The sequence below is a fragment of the Schistocerca nitens genome, chromosome 4 (genome assembly GCF_023898315.1).
Source record: "Schistocerca nitens isolate TAMUIC-IGC-003100 chromosome 4, iqSchNite1.1, whole genome shotgun sequence".
NCBI classification, from domain to species: domain Eukaryota; kingdom Metazoa; phylum Arthropoda; class Insecta; order Orthoptera; family Acrididae; genus Schistocerca; species Schistocerca nitens.
The window spans coordinates 208,805,737-208,831,998 of NC_064617.1; the positions used below are offsets into that span (position 1 = coordinate 208,805,737).

Consider the following 26,262-nt stretch of genomic DNA (forward strand, 5'->3'; position numbering starts at 1 on the left):
AACTTGCTGTTCCAACAGGACAATGCACGTCCGCATGTATCCCGTGCCACCCAACGTGCTCTAGAAGTGTAAGTCAACTACCCTGGCGAGCAGGATCTCCGGATCTGTCCCCCATTGAGCATGTTTGGGACTGGATGAAGCGTCGTCTCACGTGGTCTGCACGTCCAGCACGAACGCTGGTCCAACTGAGGCGCCAGGTGGAAATGGCATGGCAAGCCGTTCCACAGGACTACATCCAGCATCTCTACGATCGTCTCCATGGGAGAATAGCAGCCTGCATTGCTGCGAAAGGTGGATATACACTGTACTAGTGCCGACATTGTGCATGCTCTGTTGCCTGTGTCTATGTGCCTGTGGTTCTGTCAGTGTGATCATGTGATGTATCTGACCCCAGGAATGTGTCAATAAAGTTTCCCCTTCCTGGGACAATGAATTCACGGTGTTCTTATTTCAATTTCCAGGAGTGTATGTATCGTGCAGTGATACTTTTTCGTAAGTACATTCAGCGACATATGCAGATACTGTCTGCGAAGTGTGTTGCGAATCGAATTCTTAGTAAAGAAGTAATAGATCAAAACGTCATGCACGATGCGACTGTTTTTCACTCATCTCAGTATCTGACGTCATATCTCCTGAACTGTGTGCCGTACAATTATATATTTATGTAGGTACATTCAGTGCCAAATCTGGATAGTGTTTGTGAAATGTGTTGCGAATATTTGTAGCAACGAAGAGTTGTTGTTGTTGTAGTTGTGGTCTTCAGTCCTGAGACTGGTTTGATGCAGCTCTCAATTGCTACTCTATCCTGTGCAAGCTTCTTCATCTCCCAGTATTTACTGCAACATACATCCTTCTGAATCTGCTTAGTTTATTCATCTCTTGGTCTCCCTCTACGATTTTTACCCTCCACGCTGCCCTCCAATGCTAAATTTGTGATCCCTTGGTGTCTCAGAACTTGTCCTACCAACCGGTCCCTTCTTCTAGTCAAGTTGTGCCACAAACTTCTCTCCTCCGCAATCCTGTTCAATACTTCCTCATTAGTTATGTGATCTACCCATCTAATCTTCAGCATTCTTCTGTAGCACCGAATTTCAAAAGATTCTATTCTCTTCTTGTCTAAACTATTTATCGTCCATGTTTCACTTCCATACATGGCTACACTCCATACAAATACTTTCAGAAACGACTTCCTGACACTTAAACCTATACTCGATGTTAACAAATTTCTCGTCTTCAGAAATGCTTTCCTAGCCATTGCCAGTCTACATTTTATATCCTCTCTACTTCGACCATCATCAGTTATTTTGCTCCCGAAATAGCAGAACTCCTTTACTACTTTAAGTATCTCATTTCGTAATCTAATTCCCTCAGCATCACCCGACTTAATTCGACTACGTTCCATTATCCTCGTTTTGCTTTTGTCGATGTTCATCTTATATCCTCCTTTCAAGACACTATCCATTCCGTTCAACTGCTCTTCCAAGTCCTTTGCTGTCTCTGACAGAATTACAATGTCACCGGCGAACCTTAAGTTTTTATTTCTTCTCCATGGATTTTAATACCTACTCCGAATTTTTCTTTTGTTTCCTTTACTGCTTGCTCAATATGCAGATTGGACAACATCGGGGAGAGGCTACAACCCTGTCTCACTCCCTTCCCAACCACTGCTTCCCTTTGATGTCCCTCGACCCTTATAACTGCCATCTGGTTTCTGTAAAAATTGTAAATAGCCTTTCGCTCCCTGTATTTTACCCCTGCCGCCTTCAGAATTTGAAAGAGAGTATTCCAGTCATCATTGCCAAAAGCTTTCTCTAAGCAACGAAGTAATGAATTTAAACGGTTTGCATGATCCGTCAGTTTTTAACGCATCTCAGGTTTATGAGGTTATATATCCTGGACTACGTGCCGTTCAATGATATACTTTTTCCGGTACATTCTGTTGTGTCTAGTTCATACAGCATAGACACAATGAGGTAGCTAGGTGCACGCTAAACTAACGCAGACGGGCTTGAAGTTCTGGAACATGAGACTTATTAATGAATAAGAAGAAAAGTACGTAGCGTTTTTAATACTTATCTTTAATTCTCTTGTTGGAATACATCTCTCTTGAATATTAGTAAGCTATAAGCACTGATACAAATGGCGCCTTGCTAGGTCGTAGCTATGGACTAAGCTGAAGGCTATTCTATCTGTCTCTCGGCAAATGAGAGGAAAACTTGGTAGGTCTAGTCGCAAGCAATGTCGTCCGTACAACTGGGGCGAGGTCTAGTCCGTGTCTTGTGACCTGCCATGTGGTGGCGCTAGGATTGCGATTACACAGTGGCGACACGCGGGTCCGACATGTACTACAGGACCGCGGCCGATTTAAGTTACCACCTAGCAAGTGTGGTGTCTGGCGGTGACACCACACATTCAGTAGTATATTTGAATACTGTCTGAAAATATGACACGAATACAGAGAGTAGTAAAGAAGTAATTAATTAGAACGTCATGCTTCATGCGGCAGTGTTACTGTGTGAATAGCGGAAATGCAAGCGATAAACTTTTTTCCTTGCATCATTTTGCGGTGTTCGTCAGCGAGAAAAGCTTTGAAAAGGTTTGAAATTATGTGTAAAATTTCTGAGTGCTCTCATTCTCTTATACTGGATGACTAAAGCATTGGTATCTGCGCGTCGTGGGCCACATGTCGTTTTGGTTCAAATGGTTCAAATGGCTCTGAGCACTATGGGACTTAACATCTGAGGTCATCAGACCCCTAGAACTTAGAACTACTTAAACCTAACTAACCTAGGGACATCACACACATCCATGCCCGAGGCAGGATTCGAACCTGCGACCGTAGCGATCGCGCGGTTCCACACTGAAGCGCCTAGAACCGCTCGGCCACCAGCGGCCGACACATATCGTTTTCACCCCCACACCACCCCTTCGACAGATAGGTGGCTCTTACCCCCACAGTGGTACTTATCAGACAGCAAGTGGTATTTGTACCACGTTTGGTTGAGATCGGTCCAGTGGTTTAGGAGATTTGTTTAATTCTGTGAACTGGGGTGGACAACGGACCCTCTGGAGGCAGACAATCATAGTCAATGTCCACTTTCAAAAAACCAAAACTCCAGTATCGTCTGACTGACGGCCTGTTCCAAGTAGGAACTGTAGTAGGTCATTTACCCAGTGCTCTGGCTTTTCTGCTGAGACCGTATGAAGCCTTCTGGGCAGTGAATACACGCACTGATCACTTGCAAAACGCGAAGCATATCAGTTTGCCAGGATATGTCAGGCAATGAGTAGAGAGGCGAGTAAAATTGCGAACCATTCTAAATGACTCAGCTTCCCACAAGGCATACATTCTGGCATATTAACGAAAATCTGCGAGGTTACAAAATGCCACACTCTGCGGAATCATTACTGGCACAACTTGATGTGAATGGATCAAATGAGTTACGAAATCTGTAAAAGAATATACCCACATTTCACCAGACTACGAACAAACAGATTTGTCTAGTGTGGTGTGCGTACTGTAAGACCCTCAGTACACACACCATCAGATTATTTGACTTCTCGCTCTAACGAAGTAGGCGAGTGTCAGCAATATGTCTCATGGTCTTATCGTGGCGTGTTTATCTTCCGCGGTTAGGTCAGACGATAGAAATGCCACTTGCACACTTAGAGTAGCAGATTGACAGTGACCAACTTTAAACAGAACTTGATTAATTTTCACACACATTTATTAAAATAATAACAAGCATAAAAATTACTTAACTTGGTTCTGGATGCTATTTACAATTGACAATCTGAAGTTCCTTTGGTATTGGTACGTTAATCTTATTCTCACATATATCTCTGATACTTGACAAAAGTGTCTATACATTTATCTTCGTGGCTATGTACAGGAATATGGTAATCTTATTAGGCGCAGACTGAAACTTGACTATAGACTGGTACAGACAAATGTAGAACTCGTACAGACTAATGCAGACTGGTACAGACTGGTGCAGACAAATGCAGACTGACTCATCGGAGGTCTGTACACTCGTTATAATACCTCGCGCGTTCATGTATCATTGCGCGAGTGTGATCCGCGAGGAGAAAAGGTTCTACGTAAGCAGCAATCTCATTTTTTTTCCTTTATTGAATTTCAGTTCCCCCCGAAGGGGGCGGGCTGGCAGCAGCTTAGTATGCCGCTCTTCAGCCTACAGACTTTGTTAGAAAGATGAAGAGAATAAATAATAAAAACAGGCGATAAAATCGGAGACTTAAAGAGTAACATAGCGAAAAGAAATCGTGGAACTTAAAACAAAGAACAGAGGGATGATGACGCTAAGAAAATACATACAAAGCAGACAGGTAAAACAATAGACAGACAATTAAAAAAAAACACGGCGACAGTCTGGTTTCTGTTCGCAAAAGACATAAAATTCACACCCAGCGACAGCATGGTTTCTGTTCGCAACACGAGAAAGATGAACAACACTGAACAGTCACTGGAACACTGCACTAAAAAGTTGGCAAATGTGACATATCGCAGCCGAGAGCAGGTGGGGGGAAACTGGACAGATGATGGGAAAATAAAAAAGGGGGGGAGCCGGGAAAGGAGCTGATGGAGGATATGGACCCATAAGAGGGGTGGGGGGCGGTGTGCAGACGCGACAGGGAGTGGAGTAGGCAGAGGAGGGGAATACAAAATGACTCGGGGGGGGGGGGGAGAAGGGAGGTAGGGAGAGGTTTAGTGGGGAGAAAACAGGACGGAAGGGGGGAAGAGGGAGCCCAGGGAAAGTACAGAGGAAAGGAGGGGGAGTAAGGATCAGAGTTGATAGGAGGGATAAATGGAGGGAGAGGGGGAATCATCCAGGAGGGGGAGTTGATGGAAGCCACCTTGGGAAAGGTGATGTAGGGTGTAGAGATGGAGGGTAGGGGGGACACAACGGTGAAGACGTGGCAGGGGGCAGGGATGGGAGAGGAGAGGAGCAACCAGGGGGTGAGGGGGTTCAAGATGGCGGGCGGTGTAGAGGATGCGGATATGTTCGAGGAATAGGAGCAGTTGGGGGAAAGGAATGAGATCATAGAGGATCCGCGTGGGGGACGGGAGGCGTATACGGAAGGTGAGGCAGAGTGCATGACGCTCAAGGATCTGGAGGGACTTATAGAATTAGGGGGGGGGGGCAGATATCCAGGCAGGACTGGCATAACAAAGGATGGGACGAATTAAGGATTTGTAGGTGTGGAGGATGGTAGAGGGGTGCAACCCCCATGTCCGGCAAGAGAGGAGTTTGAGGAGTTGGAGGCGGTTGTGGGCTTTGGATTGGATGGAGCGGAGATGAGGGATCCAGGTGAGGTGACGGTCAATGGTGAGGCCAAGGTAGGTGAGGGTGGGGGTGAGGTGGACAGGACGGGCGCAGACAGTAAGGGAGAAATCCAGGAGCCGGAAGGAGCGAGTGGTACGACCTACGATGATTGCCTGGGTCTTGGAAGGGTTGAGTTTCAGGAGCCACTGGTTACACCATGCAGCAAAAAGGTCAAGGTGATTCTGGAGAAGGCGTTGGAACCGTTGGAGGGTAGGAGCGAGGGCGAGGAATGCGGTGTCATCAGCATATTGCAAGAGGTGTACTGGAGGGGGGCGTTGGGGCATATCTGCCGTGTACAGGAGGTAGAGGAGAGGGGAGAGGACGGAGCCCTGGGGCACACCTGCAGAGGGGTAGAAGGTGTGGAAATTGCCATTATGGATGGTAACATAGGAGGGGCGGTGGGAGAGGAAGGAGGCCACCAGATGGATGTAGTTGATAGGAAGGGCGTAGGTTTGGAGTTTAAACAGGAGACTGGGATGCCAAAAAAATGGTTCAAATGGCTCTGAGCACTATGGGACTTAACATCTGTGGTCATCAGTCCCCTAGAACTTAGAACTACTTAAACCTAACTAACCTAAGGACATCACACACATCCATGCCCGAGGCAGGATTCGAACCTGTGACCGTAGCAGTCGCGCGGTTCCGGACTGAGCGCCTTAACCGCGAGACCACCGCGGCCGGCCCGGGATGCCAGACACGGTCGTAGGCCTTTTCGAGGTCAAGGGAGACAAAAATGGCGGAGCAACAGGAGTTAAGCTGCAGGGAGAGGAGATGAGTGAGGCGGAGGAGTTGGTCATCAGCAGAGAAGGAAGGTCGAAAGCCACATTGGGTGTTTGGGAGGAGGTGGTTTTGGCGGAGGTGGTGATGGATGCGCTGGGAAAGGATGGATTCCAAGAGCTTGCTGAACACCGATGTGAGACAGATAGGACGATAGGAAGAGGCATCAGATGGAGGCTTGTTGGGTTTGGAGAACATCAGGATATGGGAGGTTTTCCACAGGTCGGGATAGAAGCCAGTGGCAAGGATGACATTGTAGAGGGTGGCAAGGATTGAAAGGAAGGAGGGAGGGCAGTGTTTGAGGTGGCGGTAGGTAACGCAGTCGTGGCCGGGAGCAGTGTTGCGTTTAGTGTGGAGTGTGAGGCTGATGTCCTGTGTAGTGATGGGAGTGTTAAGTTCAGATGGTGGTGTGTGGCCCAAGTACTGGAAGCTAGGAGCAAGGGGAGGAACAGAGGTATTCGTATGGTCCATGACGTCAGGGAAGAGGGAATAATCAAAGTGGGGATCATCTGGGATGGAAAAAACATCGGAGAGGTGAGAGGCAAAGTGGTTGGCCTTACTGAGGTTGTCAGGGAGGGACGGTCATCAAGGAGAAGAGGGTACTGGGTGGGTGGGGCGGATCCCAGTAAGGTGGTGGCAAGCAGACCAATACTTGGAAGAGTTTATGGGGAGCGTGGTGTTGAGTTGTGTACATGTCTGGCGCCAGGCACGGCGTTTCTTCGCAGTAAGCAAGTTGCGGATGTGTCGTTGTAATTGCCGGTGGCGGGTAAATGTATCCCGGTCACGAGTGCGGAGAAAAGAGCGGCAGAGGCGGCGGGACTCTCGAAGGAGAAGGATGGCCTGTGGAGGCAGAGCGGGGCGGTGAGGGTGGATGGCTTTGGTGGGGATATGGGTGGCGACGGCGTCAGACAAGGTCTGGTGCAGGAAGGCAGCAGTGCGAGAGATATCATCAGGAGATTGGAGGGTAAGGGCGTGGCCGTCAACATGGGTGTGAATGGAGTCCCTGTAGGCATCCCAGTTGGCATGGGAGTAATCACAATCTCATTGGCTGTGTTACACATTAATACGCGGATCGCCGGAAGCAGAATTTAGTCTGTCTCTATGGCAGCGCCATCTCATAGTGCGGAGACGGACGAGCGCTGCGCCTGCGCTGTTGTGCTTAGCGGGGCGTGCTCTAGTGGGAAAGTTGTGTACGCGCTGACTACGCGGAACTATGTACACAACATGTACATAATTCGTAATCCTGCCTTGTCAGTTTATTTAATCCTGACCGTCAGGTATACCTTATCAATCGACTGTCCTACTGCTTACAGTGTTGATAACTTCACAGTGGATGAATCAAGATCGGTCCCTTGGCACAAAACCGTATGTACCATTTGACAGTAGCATCAGTTTTGTGACTACAGCCATCTTATCAATAACCAATAATTTTTGTGTGTCGTACTTAGACACATAAAGTAATACTGTAATATTGTCAGCTCGAAGGCTAGTTTGAAGACCGTAGTGGTTTGGAATGAATTGTTCTCATGGAGATAGTCTGTCTTCTCCTACTACCGACCTGTGAAATGACATATCCACCTAGTTGTAGAGCTACATACAATTTAAAGTACCATCATAACTGGGCGCAGTTTGGAATGTTTCACCCGTCCAAAAAAAATGTCAGTAAATTACCCATAGAGTGGTATGCTGAAACATTATACACTCCTGGAAATTGAAATAAGAACACCGTGAATTCATTGTCCCAGGAAGGGGAAACTGTATTGACACATTCCTGGGGTCAGATACATCACATGATCACACTGACAGAACCACAGGCACATAGACACAGGCAACACAGCATGCACAATGTCGGCACTAGTACAGTGTATATCCACCTTTCGCAGCAATGCAGGCTGCTATTCTGCCGTGGAGACGATTGTAGAGATGCTGGATGTAGTCCTGTGGAATGGCTTGCCATGCCATTTCCACCTGGCGCCTCAGTTGGACCAGTGTTCGTGCTGGACGTGCAGACCACGTGAGACGACGCTTCATCCAGTCCCAAACATGCTCAATGGGGGACAGATCCGGAGATCTTGCTGGCCAGGGTAGTTGACTTACACCTTCTAGAGCACGTTGGGTGGCACGGGATACATGCGGACGTTCATTGTCCTGTTGGAACAGCAACTTCCCTTGCCGGTCTAGGAATGGTAGAACGATGGGTTCGATGACGGTTTGGATGTACCGTGCACTATTCAGTGTCCCCTCGACGATCACCAGTGGTGTACGATCAGTGTAGGAGATCGCTCCCCACGCCATGATGCCGGGTGTTGGCCCTGTGTGCCTCGGTCGTATGCAGTCCTGATTGTGGCGCTCACCTGCACGGCGCCAAACACGCATACGACCATCATTGGCACCAAGGCAGAAGCGACTCTCATCGCTGAAGACGACACGTCTCCATTCGTCCCTCCATTCACGCCTGTCGCGACATCACTGGAGGCGGGCTGCACGATGTTGGGGCGTGAGCGGAAGACGGCCTAACGGTGTGCGGGACCGTAGCCCAGCTTCATGGAGATGGTTGCGAATGGTCCTCGCTGATACCCCAGGAGCAACAGTGTCCCTAATTTGCTGGGAAGTGGCGGTGCGGTCCCCTACGGCACTGCGTAGGATCCTACGGTCTTGGCGTGCATCCGTGCGTCGCTGCGGTCCGGTCCCAGGTCGACGGGCACGTGCACCTTCCGCCGACCACTGGTGACAACATCGATGTAGTGTGGAGACCTCACGCCCCACGTGTTGAGCAATTCGGCGGTACGTCCACCCGGCCTCCCGCATGCCCACTATACGCCCTCGCTCAAAGTCCGTCAACTGCACATACGGTTCACGTCCACGCTGTCGCGGCATGCTACCAGTGTTAAAGACTGCGATGGAGCTCCGTATGCCACGGCAAACTGGCTGACACTGACGGCGGCGGTGCACAAATGCTGCGCAGCTAGCGCCATTCGACGGCCAACACCGCGGTTCCTGGTGTGTCCGCTGTGCCGTGCGTGTGATCATTGCTTGTACAGCCCTCTCGCAGTGTCCGGAGCAAGTATGGTGGGTCTGACACACCGGTGTCAATGTGTTCTTTTTTCCATTTCCAGGAGTGTATATGTGCAGCTATGCCTGGTGAGGAAGTTCTTTGTGCCCTGTTTTGTTCGTAACAGTTCTTTACCACAAACTCGAAACACTATGTTCTGCAAAACAACAGGAAGTGTTTCGAGCACACTAGACGGTATGTGTACTTGGTTACAAGAATAATGATAGAGTGGTGCGTTCGCGGCCTGTATGTTGAAATATCAAGTCCCCTCACTGACTACATCGCCATTATAAAAGTTCATACTGCTATTAGAAGGTTCGAATCCTGCCTCGGGCATGGATGTGTGTGATGTCCGTAGGTTAACTAGGTTTAAGTAGTTCCAAGTTCTAGGGGACTGATGACCTCAGAAGTTAAGTCCCATAGTGCTCAGAGCCATTTGCTATTACGAGGGCTGAATGAAAAATAATGCCTCCACCTTCGTTAATTGGGTTTGGATGTGAATATTTTAATAAATCGAACGCAGAAGTAATCCTTAGAATGTGATCTTTAATTACCGATATTTACTTTTCCACATAATCACCAGCCAGTTGGATACATTTCTGCCAAAGATGAACAAGTTTTCTGAAGCCGTCACGGAAGAAGTCGACACTCTGTTTCCGCAACCACAGTCTCACAGCTTTCTCAACGTCTTCATCAGAAGCATAATGATGTCCCCGCAGATCGTCTTTCATTATCGGGAAAAGATGGAAGTCAGACGGTGCTAAATCTGGACTGTATGGAGGGTGCCGTACGGTGGTGACATTCAGTGTCTGAAGTTCTGCTGTGGTGGCACGTGAAGTGTGTGGTTTGGCGTTGCCATGCTGCAAGAAAACATTTCCCTTTTTCTGTCTGACCCTTGTTAGCCGTCGTTTCAGAGTTCGCAGCGTTGTGATGTAATGCTCTGATTTTATTTTTGTTCCACGATCAAGGAAATCAGCGTGGATAAAACCATCTGTGTCTCAGAACATTGTGGCCTTGATTTTTCCAGCTGGGGGCTACGTCTTGAATTTCTTTTCTGGGGCAAGTCTTTGTGTCGATATTCCATAGATCGACGTTTCGTCTCCGGATCGTAGTGGTGAACCCACGTTTAGTCTCCTGTCACAATTGAATGGAGAAAGGCGTCACCTTCATTCTCGAAACATGAGAAGAGTTCCTGGCAAATTTCAAATCTGTGAGCTTTCATTTCAGGAGTCAGCACAGATCTTCTGATAGGCAAGCAAAGCAATAATGTGACCCAGACGTTCTTGTGAAATGCCAATTGTGCTTGCAGTTTCTCTCTGAGTGATACGACGATCGTCCTGAATCAGTCTATCAAGATTTTGCTTTTGAGATCGGTGGTTGCTGTCACAGGACGTCCAACTCTTTTTCTTGTCACGCAGGCCAGGTGTTCCCGCCTCAAGATCTTTAAAGTTAATCGCCCAACGACGCACAGTACTCACAGCAACACAAACACCATAAACTGCTTTCATTCTCTGATGAATCTCCTTTGGGATGACACCTTCTGCTGTCAAGAATTCAATGCCTGCACGTTGTTTAAATCGCATTGACCGACCGTCTGCGCAGGGTTCCATACTTTACACTGTAGCAACACAATCGTTCAATGCTAAGGCTTCCCACCAACTGCAACTGCACAGAAGAAGCTACGGAACTAGCCAGTACCTGCTGCATACCAATGCTGCCAACTGTTGAAGAGTTACGATGATGGAGGCATTACTTTTCAGTCAACCCTCGTATATGTCTGGATTGAAGTCCCTATATTTTGTGGTACTGTATCTCCATTGCAACGATTATTGACCACTTACATTTCCCTATTGCTTTGAGGTGTGCTCGTTAATGCATTGATGATGACTGACTCCTGACTCCTTTGGGGCTAAAGAATTCAGTGTCCATCAGCAAAATACGTCATCAGTAGTTGCACACATTATTGAATTAAACTTTCCACACGCTTTGTTTGTCCCATAATTTCAGAGTCTCTGGTTACACTCACAAGTTTATATTAATGACAGTGGATATTTCGTGAGGTGCCTTCACCACCGATCCCGCAAAGTCATACAATATGACTGCTACTGCCGCTTGATACTTAATGCCGTTTTCAGGTTCATTTCGCATGAAAATTCCTGTGTATCTTCATATTTGTTGGTAAATTAGCACACTGTCCAACTTATGAAATACAATGGTAGACCAGCAAAAGATACCGCATCAGGTAGTTTTAATCGAAAATAAAATCCGTGAATTATTTGCGAGAATCCGAGCTTCAAAAGCATTCTCACATCCAAAGGAATGATTGTAAATATTAGGACAATGAAAACTCTAGTGTGAACCAGCTTAGCTGGTTGAACAGCATTGACTTATCCCATTAGATAAACAAACAAGTATTTTCAATAATATTAGCTATCTTCAGAAAACAACAGCTAGACTATAGTAATTAAAACTTCCAGGCTAAGAGGCCGTGGTCCAATAGTAGAAATACTTCTCCCTGTCGATTGGGACACACGGACAATTCGGCTGTAGCGGAACTTGTTTTTGAAACGGGTGACCATGAAATAAAATTTAGTGAGACGAGCGTGCTAGCTAAGACATCGCATTATTATGCATATATGTATAGAGAGTCTGTAGAGATTTTTAAACACCACAATAATTTTAACAGGAAAGAAGAAGGCTTGAAGTTAGATAACATATGGCGATCGACTTTGTACCAAAGATGTGACAACCGATTACCTTCGATCGAGAGTAATGACGCCAGCCAGAGATAGTTTTACTGTTGACAACACGTGACGAGTGGTGGCGCCCTCTACGCGCTCTATATAAACAGGACCTCCACGGCCTAGCAGCCAGTCGTAGACTCACCTCAGATGATGTTGCCCGCAGCTGACAACGAAACGCCAAAAAAATTTTTTTAAGAGGGAGAAGTATTTCTACTATTGGACCACGGCCTCTTAGCCCGGAAGTTTTAATTACTGAAGACGCCGGCCGTGAAAACCTACACGCTATGATTAGCTAGACTATAATTAATTCTTATATGACTTTAGTGAAAGACAGGGAAAATACGGAGAAAATGAAATTTTTAGTATGCTGTGCCAACGGAATGATGTTACAAAAAGATAGATTTACTTACCTGAATAAGTTTGGTAATTGAGAGTTTCCTTAGGGGATGATACAGAATTGGACAGGTATTTCTGCAAATAGTGGCTACACTAATTCTGTCGGCTGACGGTAGAGACAACAAGTCGTTGTAGAGACTTGCTAATCTGAAAAGAAACAAATAAATTCATGAAGAGAATTAGACTAACTGAAGCTTCTCTAAATTTTAGAGAACTGAAAAGCATTGGTCTACTATTCAGCTACCGTGAAACGTATACTAGAGCAGCATTCGATCTACATTATTGCTGTAAATTTTGACAAAGTGCTATTAATCTAAGCTCTGAGAAAGTCTAAGATATTTTCCGCAGTGTACTCGTTTTCTGCAGCAACGCTGTTGAAATGGGCTATTTGCGATTATTTTATTACCATTTTAGAGCAAGGCTAAGTGGGATTCAGTGCCTTGACTGATTGCATTCGGTATTTCATGACTAAATCATTTCATTGGTTTAACGAATTCAGACTCCGAATAAATTCGTTTGACGTTAAAAGACGAACTGGGACTCCCAGAAACAGCTGCTACACCGCAGAAAGCGGGTTCCATGTTAGGAGAATGAGGTTTTCCAGCTGATTGATATTACAATGCCTCGTGGTATGAGCGTATTCAAGACTTCTGCAGAAACGGAATGCAACTGATTTTACGTTAGAATACTGCTACAGTCATTCCCAGTGCTACAACGAAACTTGTTTACTTTGCTTACTTTCAGTCCTTCTGTGTATTCTTGTATTTTGGCCGCACCAACTGATCGCAGGGTCAAAAAACAAAAATTACCGTTAAGTAATCCCAAATGCTGATACTTCCCCATGTACCTGATCTCCAACGTTACGATTACTTCGTCGTTCTGTTAGGCACCATTTTGAATGCCTAAAAGCGACTGTGTCTGTATACAGTGTGTTCCTCAACATGCTTCTCAAGAAGAATAGCTGCAAAACTCTGATTAAGCTCCTTTGAGACGATCTGCTTGTGCATACATAACGGGAAATATCAATATGAGACGACAAATTGTCAGGAAAGACTGAATTTGCGTTACTCCCCAACAACGACGCCCACGTAATATCATGCAGCTTCCACATTCTCCCAGATTCACGACACATAGCCTTTAGTGAACCATCCTGATCAATGACTTTTAACAACAGTCCACAACTAGCAAAAAACGAATGGAGCTAGAAGGAGAAAACTCCAAAAAAAAACCAGCCTTTTCTTATGAACAGAGCTATCAACAATACATGCCGAGATAGAAAAGCGCTTTATTAAGATCTTTGTGTACTCATGTTAAATGTTTTTCTGTTGCCATTTTTTCACGAGTATGAGGCCATACTTCGAAACGTATTGCAAAAACTAAGGTAATTTAAGTTAATTCCCCCTCCCCCACATGAATCATGTACGGTCGTGCTCAAAAGTATCCGAACGACCTGAATTGCATTTCGCCTGATTCCCATGCAACCCACATACCGCAGCTGTCTAGCAGGTCCTCTAATCGCGCCTTGGTACAGTCGTTTGACTATTGAAAATGGTTCCAACAAGTCGCCACTAGAAAACACTGCTCTGTATCGCAATAACTCAAGATGTAAAGTAATACCACGATACTACAAATATCAGGGAATACCTTATCACAGATAAGACTGTCCTTAAGGCTTGTGAGCTCACATTTATTACAATAAATGACATACCTGAAATGCTACCACTCTCATTATTACGTCAGATAGGTAATGCACGTAGTAAGTTCGTCATATTCATGATTTCCTCTTCAAAGTAACATACCGAACTTATTATTTAACACAAAATGACATTAAAAATTCCAGTTATTTACGAGCAGCTAGTTGAGAATATACACTCCTGGAAATGGAAAAAAGAACACATTGACACCGGTGTGTCAGACCCACCATACTTGCTCCGGACACTGCGAGAGGGCTGTACAAGCAATGATCACACGCACGGCACAGCGGACACACCAGGAACCGCGGTGTTGGCCGTCGAATGGCGCTAGCTGTGCAGCATTTGTGCACCGCCGCCGTCAGTGTCAGCCAGTTTGCCGTGGCATATGGAGCTCCATCGCAGTCTTTAACACTGGTAGCATGCCGCGACAGCGTGGACGTGAACCGTATGTGCAGTTGATGGACTTTGAGCGAGGGCGTATAGTGGGCATGCGGGAGGCCGGGTGGACGTACCGCCGAATTGCTCAACACGTGGGGCGTGAGGTCTCCACAGTACATCGATGTTGTCGCCAGTGGTCGGCGGAAGGTGCACGTGCCCGTCGACCTGGGACCGGACCGCAGCGACGCACGGATGCACGCCAAGACCGTAGGATCCTACGCAGTGCCGTAGGGGACCGCACCGCCACTTCCCAGCAAATTAGGGACACTGTTGCTCCTGGGGTATCGGCGAGGACCATTCGCAACCGTCTCCATGAAGCTGGGCTACGGTCCCGCACACCGTTAGGCCGTCTTCCGCTCACGCCCCAACATCGTGCAGCCCGCCTCCAGTGGTGTCGCGACAGGCGTGAATGGAGGGACGAATGGAGACGTGTCGTCTTCAGCGATGAGAGTCGCTTCTGCCTTGGTGCCAATGATGGTCGTATGCGTGTTTGGCGCCGTGCAGGTGAGCGCCACAATCAGGACTGCATACGACCGAGGCACACAGGGCCAACACCCGGCATCATGGTGTGGGGAGCGATCTCCTACACTGGCCGTACACCACTGGTGATCGTCGAGGGGACACTGAATAGTGCACAGTACATCCAAACCGTCATCGAACCCATCGTTCTACCATTCCTAGACCGGCAAGGGAACTTGCTGTTCCAACAGGACAATGCACGTCCGCATGTATCCCGTGCCACCCAACGTGCTCTAGAAGGTGTAAGTCAACTACCCTGGCCAGCAAGATCTCCGGATCTGTCCCCCATTGAGCATGTTTGGGACTGGATGAAGCGTCGTCTCACGCGGTCTGCACGTCCGGCACGAACGCTGGTCCAACTGAGGCGCCAGGTGGAAATGGCATGGCAAGCCGTTCCACAGGACTACATCCAGCATCTCTACGATCGTCTCCATGGGAGAATAGCAGCCTGCATTGCTGCGAAAGGTGGATATACACTGTACTAGTGCCGACATTGTGCATGCTGTGTTGCCTGTGTCTATGTGCCTGTGGTTCTGTCAGTGTGATCATGTGATGTATCTGACCCCAGTAATGTGTCAATAAAGTTTCCCCTTCCTGGGACAATGAATTCACGGTGTTCTTATTTCAATTTCCAGGAGTGTATATGAAACTGAAATGACACGACGAACCGTCTCGTTCTGCATATGGATTCAAACCCAGGTCATGCAGACAAAGCAAAGATTCCGTGACTGACGGAAACTAACAGTCAATCCTGATTAGGCATACAGAGAGTGATACACCTCGATTTTAGACAGTATAAGTTAGCAAATATCAACTTTAAATTACATAACGCAAACATTTTTAACGGACGCGAATTCCTACCCAGCATCTATTGTCCCTGTTAACGAACTACGAGAGATGTTAAATTTTGCTTCTTCACAACTAACTTGCTTGAAACGCCGTGAGGTAAAGCTTTGTGTTGGACGGGGATTCGAACCCAGAACCTAAGCGGATTGATATAGAAGCGCAATCAACTGTGACATATCGGATTTTCTCGGCAGTAGCTAGATGTTTCAACTGAAATGACGAGACGAAACATTAAGTTTTTCCTTCCCAGGACTCCAACCCGGCACCTATCGCTGTTATATTCTGGAGAAAACGAACGTTAAATATGGGTTTGTTGCACCAGCAGCGACATGTGAGCATGTTTGAACTAGAAATAATATGACAAAGAGTTCAGTGCTGACTGGGAATAGAGCCCCACACAAAGAGACGTCAGCTACCGAATTTTTCTCCACCAGCAGCTTGGAATAACATCTTGGACTTCCAATGATCTCGCAAATAGTTCTGTGTCTCACTGGGAGTCAAAAACGTCACATATCGAAAGTGTTGTCAACGAATAAAAATACATTAAAAATCAAAATTATTCCCCACCAGCAGATAGGTGTTATCATGTTAGAGCTTGATAATACATAATGAAATCTTTAGTGCCGGGCCAGGATTCGAACCCATTCACGCGCAATTATATCTTCTTCACTTGGTGTAGCTACAAGAGAATGGAATCTGTCTCTCCCTATCTAAAATTATTGATAGAAGTTGGAATCGAACGCAGACCATCGATATATGAACCTATCACCAGTCCAACATTTTTTTTCAACGAAGTAAATGTATACAAGTAAACAAAATCCCTTCTTTTGGGGTTGTGGAAAGAAAATAGGTCCGCTACATTCTTTCGTCATAGTGCGGGAACGATTTTTCTCATGTTTGCGTCAGCCACCTATTAGTGCTGCTACACGAGGGCAAAGGGTAAACGAAATAGCCACCTTAATAAAGTCCAACAGACCACCAAAACCTCTTCTCTGTCGCCCATTTTTCTATCGTAACGCCGTTGCGTCACACTGGTTGAGAATTCTGACACACAGGCACCCTGTAGTAATTTGCAGCATGTTCAGTAAATTCATTTACTTGGTTGACCGAATCACCATGAAGTAGCTGCCTCGACTACCAAGTACATACATTCGACTCTATTTTGTAATCACCGAAATAAAATCACGTAACTGCCACCTACACAAAACTGCCACCAGCGTAGGATGCAGAAATTTAAATAGGAAGTGTTTCTTTCCACTTGAGCTACTCTATTGCGCTATCTGTTTGTTGAAAACGTCCTGCAGGGCAAAAGAAAAGGTATAACTGTTTGTCTCACGTAAGTATAGACCCGGCCGTATGCAATATCTCACAGCGCTGTGGAATGCAGAAGTTCTGGAGGAAGTGTTTTTGAGTTCTGGAGCTGTAGTAGCTATGTGCAAGCTAGTAGCGTAATGGTAAGTGTCGTGACCCGTAGATAAGATGTCGCGAGTTAGAGTACATTCATTGCTATATATTTTAAAAACCAATTCTGTCTTCTGAAGTTATCAACATAATGGAACTTATAACATAACTCCCTTCACTTCTCAACCCAAAATAGTCGCATGTGGAAAAAGGGCTAACTTCAGCGACATTTTGTTCTTTTAGATTTAATAGACAACCAGGCAGCAGATGCACATCGAAAACTTTTGTATTATGTATGGGGAGAGCGCATCGTGCCAAAATACGTCGGAAAAGTATTTTCTACATTAGCTGCCGTCTGGTAGTGGCATTTTATTCTTCTTCAAACCTTGTTTGACTGCTTTAACTCAGAACAGAGCTTTCTACATGTATGTAGTCAATAAACTGCATGTGCATTGTCAGAATGTCGTAGGTAACATCAGAGAATTCGCATATATCGTTGATGATTAATTCCTCACTCATGTTTACTGTTGTTTTAACACTAAAGGAAACCTTACGAAAATTGTGAGCTGTATTATAAGAAGTGAAATAAAACTACCCACGATAACATTCCGACGAAAGTCTGTTTTGTTAAAAGTCAGTATCTGTACACAAGCGTGCCTCTATCGTCACGAATTAGTAAAGTACTACTCACTTAGATTTTGATTGGGTCTCTGTTTAATTGGTATGCTGTGTTATACTCATGAGGTATGAAAATGTGGCATTTCATAAATAATGTTATGTATTCCTAGAAACCCAAAATTTGCTTGTCAGCAGCGGAAAGAGGCGTTACCTGTTGTGTAGCATTGTAAGTTTTTCACCATTGCACTATGAGCCGAAAGTATTTTCTTGCGATTTCCTTATCGATGTTTGACCTGGCTGTTTGTAGCTCTTTCACCGAAGGGATAAAAACGCTACAGTCAGTGAGACTGGAACTGCGAACCATAACAGACGCTTTTTTACGGGTCAGCACGTTACCACAGAGCTGGCGAAAATGTATGTGTCTTACGAGACGAATAGTGGATAGAACTCATAAACCGCTATTTAAAGGATGAGATTAGTTGCGATTTCCACGTGCAACGACTTTCCTGGGCTGAAAACCGTAAATTTACAATCTTTTGTTACACCTCAAGCGATAATAACTCGGATTATTCAATGGAAATGACAAGTAAAATCAAGTGAACTTTGAGGCTTAATTCCGTGCACACCAGGAAGTAACTCGTCGATCACAGAGTTGCCAAACATACGTTGCCTTGTTGCCAAATCTCAGTTACAGTACCAGCAGGAAGAAGACGAACCGATGTGATCCTTTAGTGGGCTGGGAAGTGACCATAGCTGGTGTCTCCAAGACGCGACTGCTACGGCCTGGAATACGTAATGTGTCTGATTCGCATTTCTGTAACTAGGTTTAGGGACTGGAGCGTAGTTACTAATAATACTCAGAACGGGCTGCAAACTAAGCATCATAAAATCAGTAACTCTCATAGTTGCTTTTATATTTCTTTCGTAAGTGTACTCAAAACTAAGAAACTCATTCACAGACGTTTTCGTGCCTCGCTGATAGGCTGATAGTCGAGCACAACAAACAAATAAAAGTAAAAAAAGAATGAGTGTGTGTGTGTGTGTGTGTGTGTGTGTGTGTGTGTGTGTGTGTGAGAGAGAGAGAGAGAGAGAGAGAGAGAGAGAGAGAGAGAGAGACAGAGAGAGAGATAAAAAGCAAAAAGAAAGAGAGAGAGAGAGTAAAAAAATTGTAAGGAAATTGAATCATGGTATGTAAAGAAATCTTTCATTGAAATGACACGTTCCACATCATTACGTAATATCGTATTTATGATCTATGAAACAAAAATTAATCTAATCTACTCTAATCATATCATATTGATGACTAGCCATGAAGAGTTATGAATTACCGAAATTTTTGCCAATACCAGTAACCAAATCTAAACTTGAAAATAAAAGACGCCAATTTTTGTAATAAACTGGGACTTGTATCAAGACCCTTTCGTCCCTCTTAACTAACCACGAAAGATGTCTGATATACCTCCATTCTGAAGTAACAAAGTGTGCATGCATTTAAAGATGAAGTGCATGATGTGACGTTCTGTGACGGAGATACGAACCCAACACGTAATCGGATTGTTAACTAAGTAAAATCCAATGTTACGTATCGGTTTTTCTTACCAGCTGCTAGGTGTTTAAATCTAAAATAAGGACACAAACTTTTGTGCCTAAGCGACAATCGAACTGCACACCTACCGTGCATCCACGAATATAGCTTAAGTTTCAGTTGCTTACTCACCAACAGTAAGATGTGTGCGTGTTTGACCAGAAATAACGACACCTATCGCAGTTGTTGGCAACACATGAACAGACATTAAAAATGCATGTCAATTTTCACTAGCAGGCCGGTGTGCACGTGATAGGGCTTGAAATGAAATTATGAATATTTTTGTACTGGAACAGGATTCGGACCCACATACTTACCTTTGGAGGAGACCTAGAGAAGATTACAGTCTTGAGAAAAGGAACGAAATGATTGAACTATACTGTTCCGAGAGATTCAGATCCTCGAAAGAGGAGATACGAATTCGAATCACAGTCCAGCACCAAATTTTTCGTCTCTATTTCAATCAAGTACAGTAAAATAAGAACCCTGTTCCTTTAAATGGCTATCGGTTCATCAAATAAAATAAAATTTTCTAATGTAAGTTTACTGGCGACTGTATTTCTGCTTACCATGACTTCCGCTATGTCATTTCCCAACGTAAACCGGCTCTGCCCAGTTGGTAATGTAGGAACGTGATGTTTAATTCGGATTCTGGATTATAACGTCTTTGTTTTGAGGTTACCAGAGGTAAAGTAAATCTGTTTGTGACTCTTAAAAGTAAATGCCTGAACCCACGCATTGCACCTGTGATAGTTCGTTCCACCAGACCATTGTGGCCACATTTCCCAGCCCCAGGAGTGTGCTGTAACGGATGATGTGCTTAGCTTACAAAATTAATCACGGTGGAAAAAACGCGAGTCTATTAAATGGTTAAGTAGAAGCAAGCTTCTGACGCGGAGATTATGCTATTCTCATGTCAGCAGGATGTAAGGACTCTTCTAGCCATCATAGGCTCGATGTGAAGCCATTTTGAAAATCTACTGGGAAGTGTGAAGTTACCGGATAATTCGATTATTACCGTCATTATTACCGTCATTTTCTTCATAGCGCTGCTGGAACACTGTACTTGAAGATCATTTGATGCCTTTTGGTCACCATAGAAGTAGTTTCCCAAGAACAGGTTCTTTCCCTGTCTACGGAATCCTTTTCATGTTAATATCAAACATCAGCAATTACTCGTATGTTACATTAAAACTGAAGTAATTGATGAAGACGTTACTTGAAAACAAAAACGCGCTGCCTTTCTCCGTTTACTTGCGCCTAGAAATGGCTATCGAGTACTGCCAAACCAAAAGGCAAGAGATCTTACTGCCTTCCGATGTACGTCGCTGCCAGTTCTTCCATATGATTTGGTCGACATGACCTGTTTCAAGTTGTGTACGACAGACAATGTTTTAGAAAATTATTTGTTTTCCTTTGCAATAAACAGAAAGATTTTCATTCTAAGCTATCCAAGTATAAAATTTGTTTGCCAGTGCTCTTTCTCACCGGAAAATTCGCAATTCACTCATTTGGCTCCGTAAGTACACTGTAATAGTAATTTCTGTGTGTATGCAATGCATACGGATTACAGAATTTAGTGGTGCTCTCTCTTCCACTTCTGTATACAATATGCCTGACCTAAACGGGCCCTTTATCATTACGGGCCCTGGTCAGTGCAACATCATACTGACAACAATAATGTGCTTATACTGACAACCTGACTGTTCGTTTTACCTGATTTTGTAATCATTTAAATAAAACAACATGACCTTCCAGTGGAAGACATTTCGTCCCCCTTTTCCTTCTGTGAAATTTGTCAGTAAACATGAGAGGGAAATTAATCATCAACGATATACGAGAATTCTCTGTTACCTACAACAGTCTGACAATGGACATGCAGTTTAGTGATTACACGCATTTAGAAAACTTGTTCTGAGTTAAAGCTGTCAAACAAGGTTTTATGAAGTATAAAATGCTACTATCAGACGACAGCTAATGTAGAAAATACTTTTCCGACGTATTTTGGCACGATGCGCTCTCCCCATACATAATACAAAAGTTTCGATATGCATCTGCTGCCTGGTTGTCTATTAAATCTGAAAGGAACAAAATGTCGCTGAAGTTAGCCCTTTTTCCACATGCGACTATTTTGGGTTGAGAAGTGAAGGGAGTTATGTTACAAGTTCCATTACGTTGATAACTTCAGAAGACAGAATTGGTTTTTAAAAAATGTGGCAATGAATGTACTCGAACTCGCGACATCTTATCTACGGGTCACGACACTTACCATTACACTACTAACTGGCACATAGCTACTACCGCTCGAGAACTGAAAAACAATTCCTCCAGAACTTCTGCATTCCACAGCGCTGTGAGATATTGCATATGGCCGGGTGTATAATTATGAGAGACAAACAGTTATACCTTTTCTTTTGCACTGCAGGACATTTTCAACAAACAGATAGCGCAATAGAGTAGCTCAAGTGGAAAGGAACACTTCCTATTTATATGAAGACAGTAACTGTTCTCGAAAGAACAGAACACTGTTGATGACCGTGCAGCTTTTCCCTGAAATAAATGACTAGTCATCATTTATTCCAGGGACAAGCTGCACGGTCATCAACAGTATTCTGTTCTTTCGAGAACAGATACTGTCTTCATATATATAGTTAAAGGCTACCCAGCCATTGACCTTCGTCTGTGCGAATGCGCACAGGTTGCCCAAACTCTTACGGGAATCGCCAAAGCGTGCGCGAATAATGAGTGAATGGGCAATGTCTATAAGGTACATTACATATGTAGAATTGTGGACAGTTGGGAATGAGTGTCTCACGGGAAGCGTGCAAGGGATAAGTCCCTGCAGTCGCGCTATTTGTCTGTCTCCTCGGTGGCTCAGATGGATAGAGCGTCTGCAATGTAAGCAGGAGATCCCGCGTTCGAGTCCCGGTCGGGGCACCCATTTTCAGCTGTCCACATCGAGGTATATCAACAACACCTGTCGGCAGCTGAGGGTTTCAGTTAGTCATCATTTACTTCGTATTTAAATTTCTACATCCTACGCTGTTAGAAGTTCTGTGTAGGTGGCAGTTACGTGATTTTATTTCGGTGATTACAAAATAGAGTCGAATGTATGCACTGGGTAGCCGAGGCAGCTACTTCATGGTGATTCGGTCAACGAAGTAAATGAATTTACTGAACATGCTGCAAATTACTACAAGGAGCCTGTGTGTCAGAATTCTCAACCAGTGTGACGCAACGGCATTACGATAGAAAAATGGGCGACAAAGAAGAGGTTTTGGTGGTCTGTTGGACTGATGATAGGTTCATATACCTATGATCTGGGTTCGATTCCAACTTCTGTCAATAATTTTAGATAGGGAGAGACAGATTCCATTCTCTTGTGGCTACACCAAGTGAAGAAGATATAATGGAATTATGGTCTGAAATTCACATTAAAAATGATATTCCTTCTCTACCAAGTAGACGTTAGGTTGAACCACAATAAAGTCTGGAGTGGCGACACGTAGAAACTCCATCACCAGTAACCTTTCTTATACTAGTTATTTATTTCTAGTGACGAAACAAACGCTATGTAGGCTCACAAGACACTTATTCCATCTTTTATCTGAGCTTCTGTATGTCGATAAAATTGGTTCTGAACTGGGAATGCAACTCAGACCGCCCTTAACGCGGAATTTGATCCCTTCGAGACAATACATCTCGGCTCCAATTTGTTTTTTGTTCAAAACTGCAGATTCATCAATATCTCTACATATTGCGCGTGAATGGGTTCGAATCCTGGCCCGGCACTAAAGATTTCATTATGTATTATCAAGGTCTAGCATGAGAACACCTATCTGCTGGTGGATAATAATTTTGATTTTTAATGTATTTTCATTCGTTGACAACACTTTCGATATGTGACGTTTTTGGCCGGCCTGTGTGGCCGTGCGGTTCTAGGCGCGTCAGTCTGGAACCGCGTGACCGCTACGGTCGCAGGTTCGAATCCTGCCTCGGGCATGGATGTGTGTGATGTCCTTAGGTTAGTTAGGTTTAAGTAGTTCTAAGTTCTAGGGGACTGATGACCACAGATGTTGAGTCCCATAGTGATCAGAGCCATTTGAACCATTTTTTTGTCGAGAGGCCAGACTATCGTGCAGTTCCTGAAGAAGCACAGCAGTTTTTTCAGTAGTTGCAGGGGCAACAGTCTGGATGATTGTCTGATCTGACGTTGTAACGTCAACTAAGAACTTCCTTGTTGTACTGGTATTGCGAACGGCTGCAATCAAGGGGAACCTACAGGCGTAATTTTTTCCTAGGACGTGCAGCTCTTCTACATGGTTAAATGATGATGGCTTCCTCGTGTATAAAATATTTCGGAGATAAATCAGTCCCACATTCGGATCTCCGGGCGGTAACAACTCAGGAGGATATCGTCATCAGGAAAAACAAAACTGGCGTCCCATGAATCGGAGCGTCGAATGTTAGTTCCCTTAATCGTACAGGTTGGTCAGTAAATTTAAAAAAGAAGATGGATAGGTTGAAGTTAGATATAGTGAGAACTCGCGAAATTCGGTGGCAGGAGGAACTGAACTTCTGGCCAGTTAAATACAGGGTTTTAAATACAAAATCGAATACGAATATCGAAGGAGTAAGTTTAATAATAAACAAGAAAAACAGGAATGCGGGCAAGATACTGTGAACAGCATAGTGAACGCATTATCGTAGCCAAGATAGACCCGAAGCCCACGCCTACCACAGTACACAGTAGTACAAGTTTATGCTCCAGCTAGCTCCGCAGATGATGAAGAGATTAAATAAATGTATGATAAGATAAAAGAAATTATTCAGATAGCTGGATGAGACGAAAATTTAGTTGTGATGGGGAACTGGAATTCGATAGTGGGGAAAGGAAGAGGAGAAAAATAGTTGACGAATATCGACTCGGGGAAAGGAATGAAAGAGGAAGCCGCCTGGTAGAATTTTGCACAGAGCATAATTTAATCATCACTAATACTTGGCTTAAAAATCGGGGAACGTTGTACATTTGGAAGAGACCTGGAGACACCGGTAATTTTCTGACTGATTATATAATGGCGAGACAGAGATTTAGGAACCAGATTTTAAGTTGTAAGACAGTACCAGGGCGAATGTGGATTATATCCACAATTCGTTGGTTGTGAGCTGTAGTTTAAAACTGAAGAAATAGGAAGAAAGGTAGAAAATTAAGGAGATGGGACCTGGATAAATTGAAAGTACCAGAGGTTGTTGAGAGTTTCAGAGGAAGCATTAAGCAAGCTTCACTAGAATAGGGGAAAGCAATACAGTAGAAGATGAACGAGTGGCTTTAAGAGATGAAATCGTGAAGACATCGGAGAATCAGATAGGTAAAAAAAACAAGGCCTAGTAGAAATCCTTGGGAAAGTAAATACAGATGTTTAAGAAATCAGATTGAGAGGAAGTGCAAAATGGCTAAACAGGAATGACTAGAGGACAAATGTAAGGATTTAGAAGCAAATTTCACTAGGGGAAAGATAGGTTCCACTTACAGGAAAATTAAAGAGGCCTTTGGGGAAAAGAGAAGGAGCTGTGTGAATATCAAGGGCTCAGATAGGAAACCAGTCCTAAGCATAGAAGGGAAAAGTAAAAGGTAGAAAGAGTATATACAGAATCTACACAAGGGAATGTTGAAGACAGTGTTATAGAAATAGGAGTGGACGAAGATGATACGATACTGAGAGAAGAATTTGACAGAGCTCTGAAAGATCTACGTTGAACCAACACGCCGGGAATAGACGATGTTCCATCAGAACTACTGGTAGCCTTAGGAGAGCCATCCATGTCAAAACTGTACCATCTGGTCTGCAACAAGTATGAGCCAGGCGAAATACCCTCAGACTTCAAGAAGAATCTAATATTTCCAATACCAAAGAAAGCAGCTGCTGACGCGTGTGAAAATTACCGATCTATCAGTTCAATAAACTATGGGTGAAAAATACCAGTACGAATTTGTTACGGAAGAATGGAAAACTGGTAGAAGCTGACCAAGGGAAAGATCAGTTTCGACTCCAGAGAAATGTAGGGACACCCGAAGCAATACTCACCCTGCAACTTATCTTAGAAGGCAGAATAAGGAAAGGCAGACCTACGTTTACAGCATTTATAGACTAACAGAAAGCTTTTACCAGTCTTGACTGGAATACTCCCTTTCAAATTCTAAAGGTGTCAGGAGTAAAATACAGAGAGGTAAAGGCTATTTACAACTACCAGTTGGCAGTTATAAGTCTGGGGGCATGAAAGGGAAGCTGTGGTTGAGAATGGAGTGAGGCAGGGTTGTAGCCTGTCCCCGATGTTATTCTATCTTGGGGTAGGAATTTAAGTTCAGGAAAACTTCAAGATTTGCCAAGGACATTGTAATTTTGTCAGAGACAGCAAAGGACTTGGAAAAGCAGTTGAACGGAATGGGCAGTGTCTTGAAAGGAGGCTACAAGACCAACATTAACAAAAATAAAACAATAATAATGGAAGGTAAGCGAATTAAATCGGGTGATGCTAAGAGAATTAGATTAGGAAACGAGACACTTAAAGTTGTAGATGAGGTTTGCTATTTGGGCAGCAAAATAACTGATGATGGCCGAAGTAGAGAGGATACAAAATGTAGACTGGCAATGACAAGAAAAGCGTTTCTGAAGAAAGGAAATTTGTTACTATTGAAAATATAAGTGTTAGGAAGTCATTTCTGAAAGTATTTGCATGGAGTTTAGCCATGTATGAAAGTGAAACATGGATAATAAATCATTTAGACAAAAAGAAAATAGAAGCTTTAGAAATGTGCAGCTACAGAATAATGTTGAAGATTAGATGG

General features: G+C 44.4%; 1 protein-coding gene across 2 annotated transcripts in view; it reads right to left on the bottom strand.

Moving 5' to 3' along the window:
• Window positions 1–26,262, bottom strand: part of LOC126251829 (uncharacterized) — a 364,384-nt gene that overhangs the window by 172,806 nt on the left and 165,316 nt on the right. For both annotated transcript variants that reach the window (XM_049952492.1, XM_049952491.1), the window contains exon 4: window positions 12,329–12,461. In XM_049952492.1, the coding sequence (XP_049808449.1) occupies window positions 12,329–12,461 (133 nt within the window). The remainder of the gene's footprint in view (window positions 1–12,328; window positions 12,462–26,262) is intronic.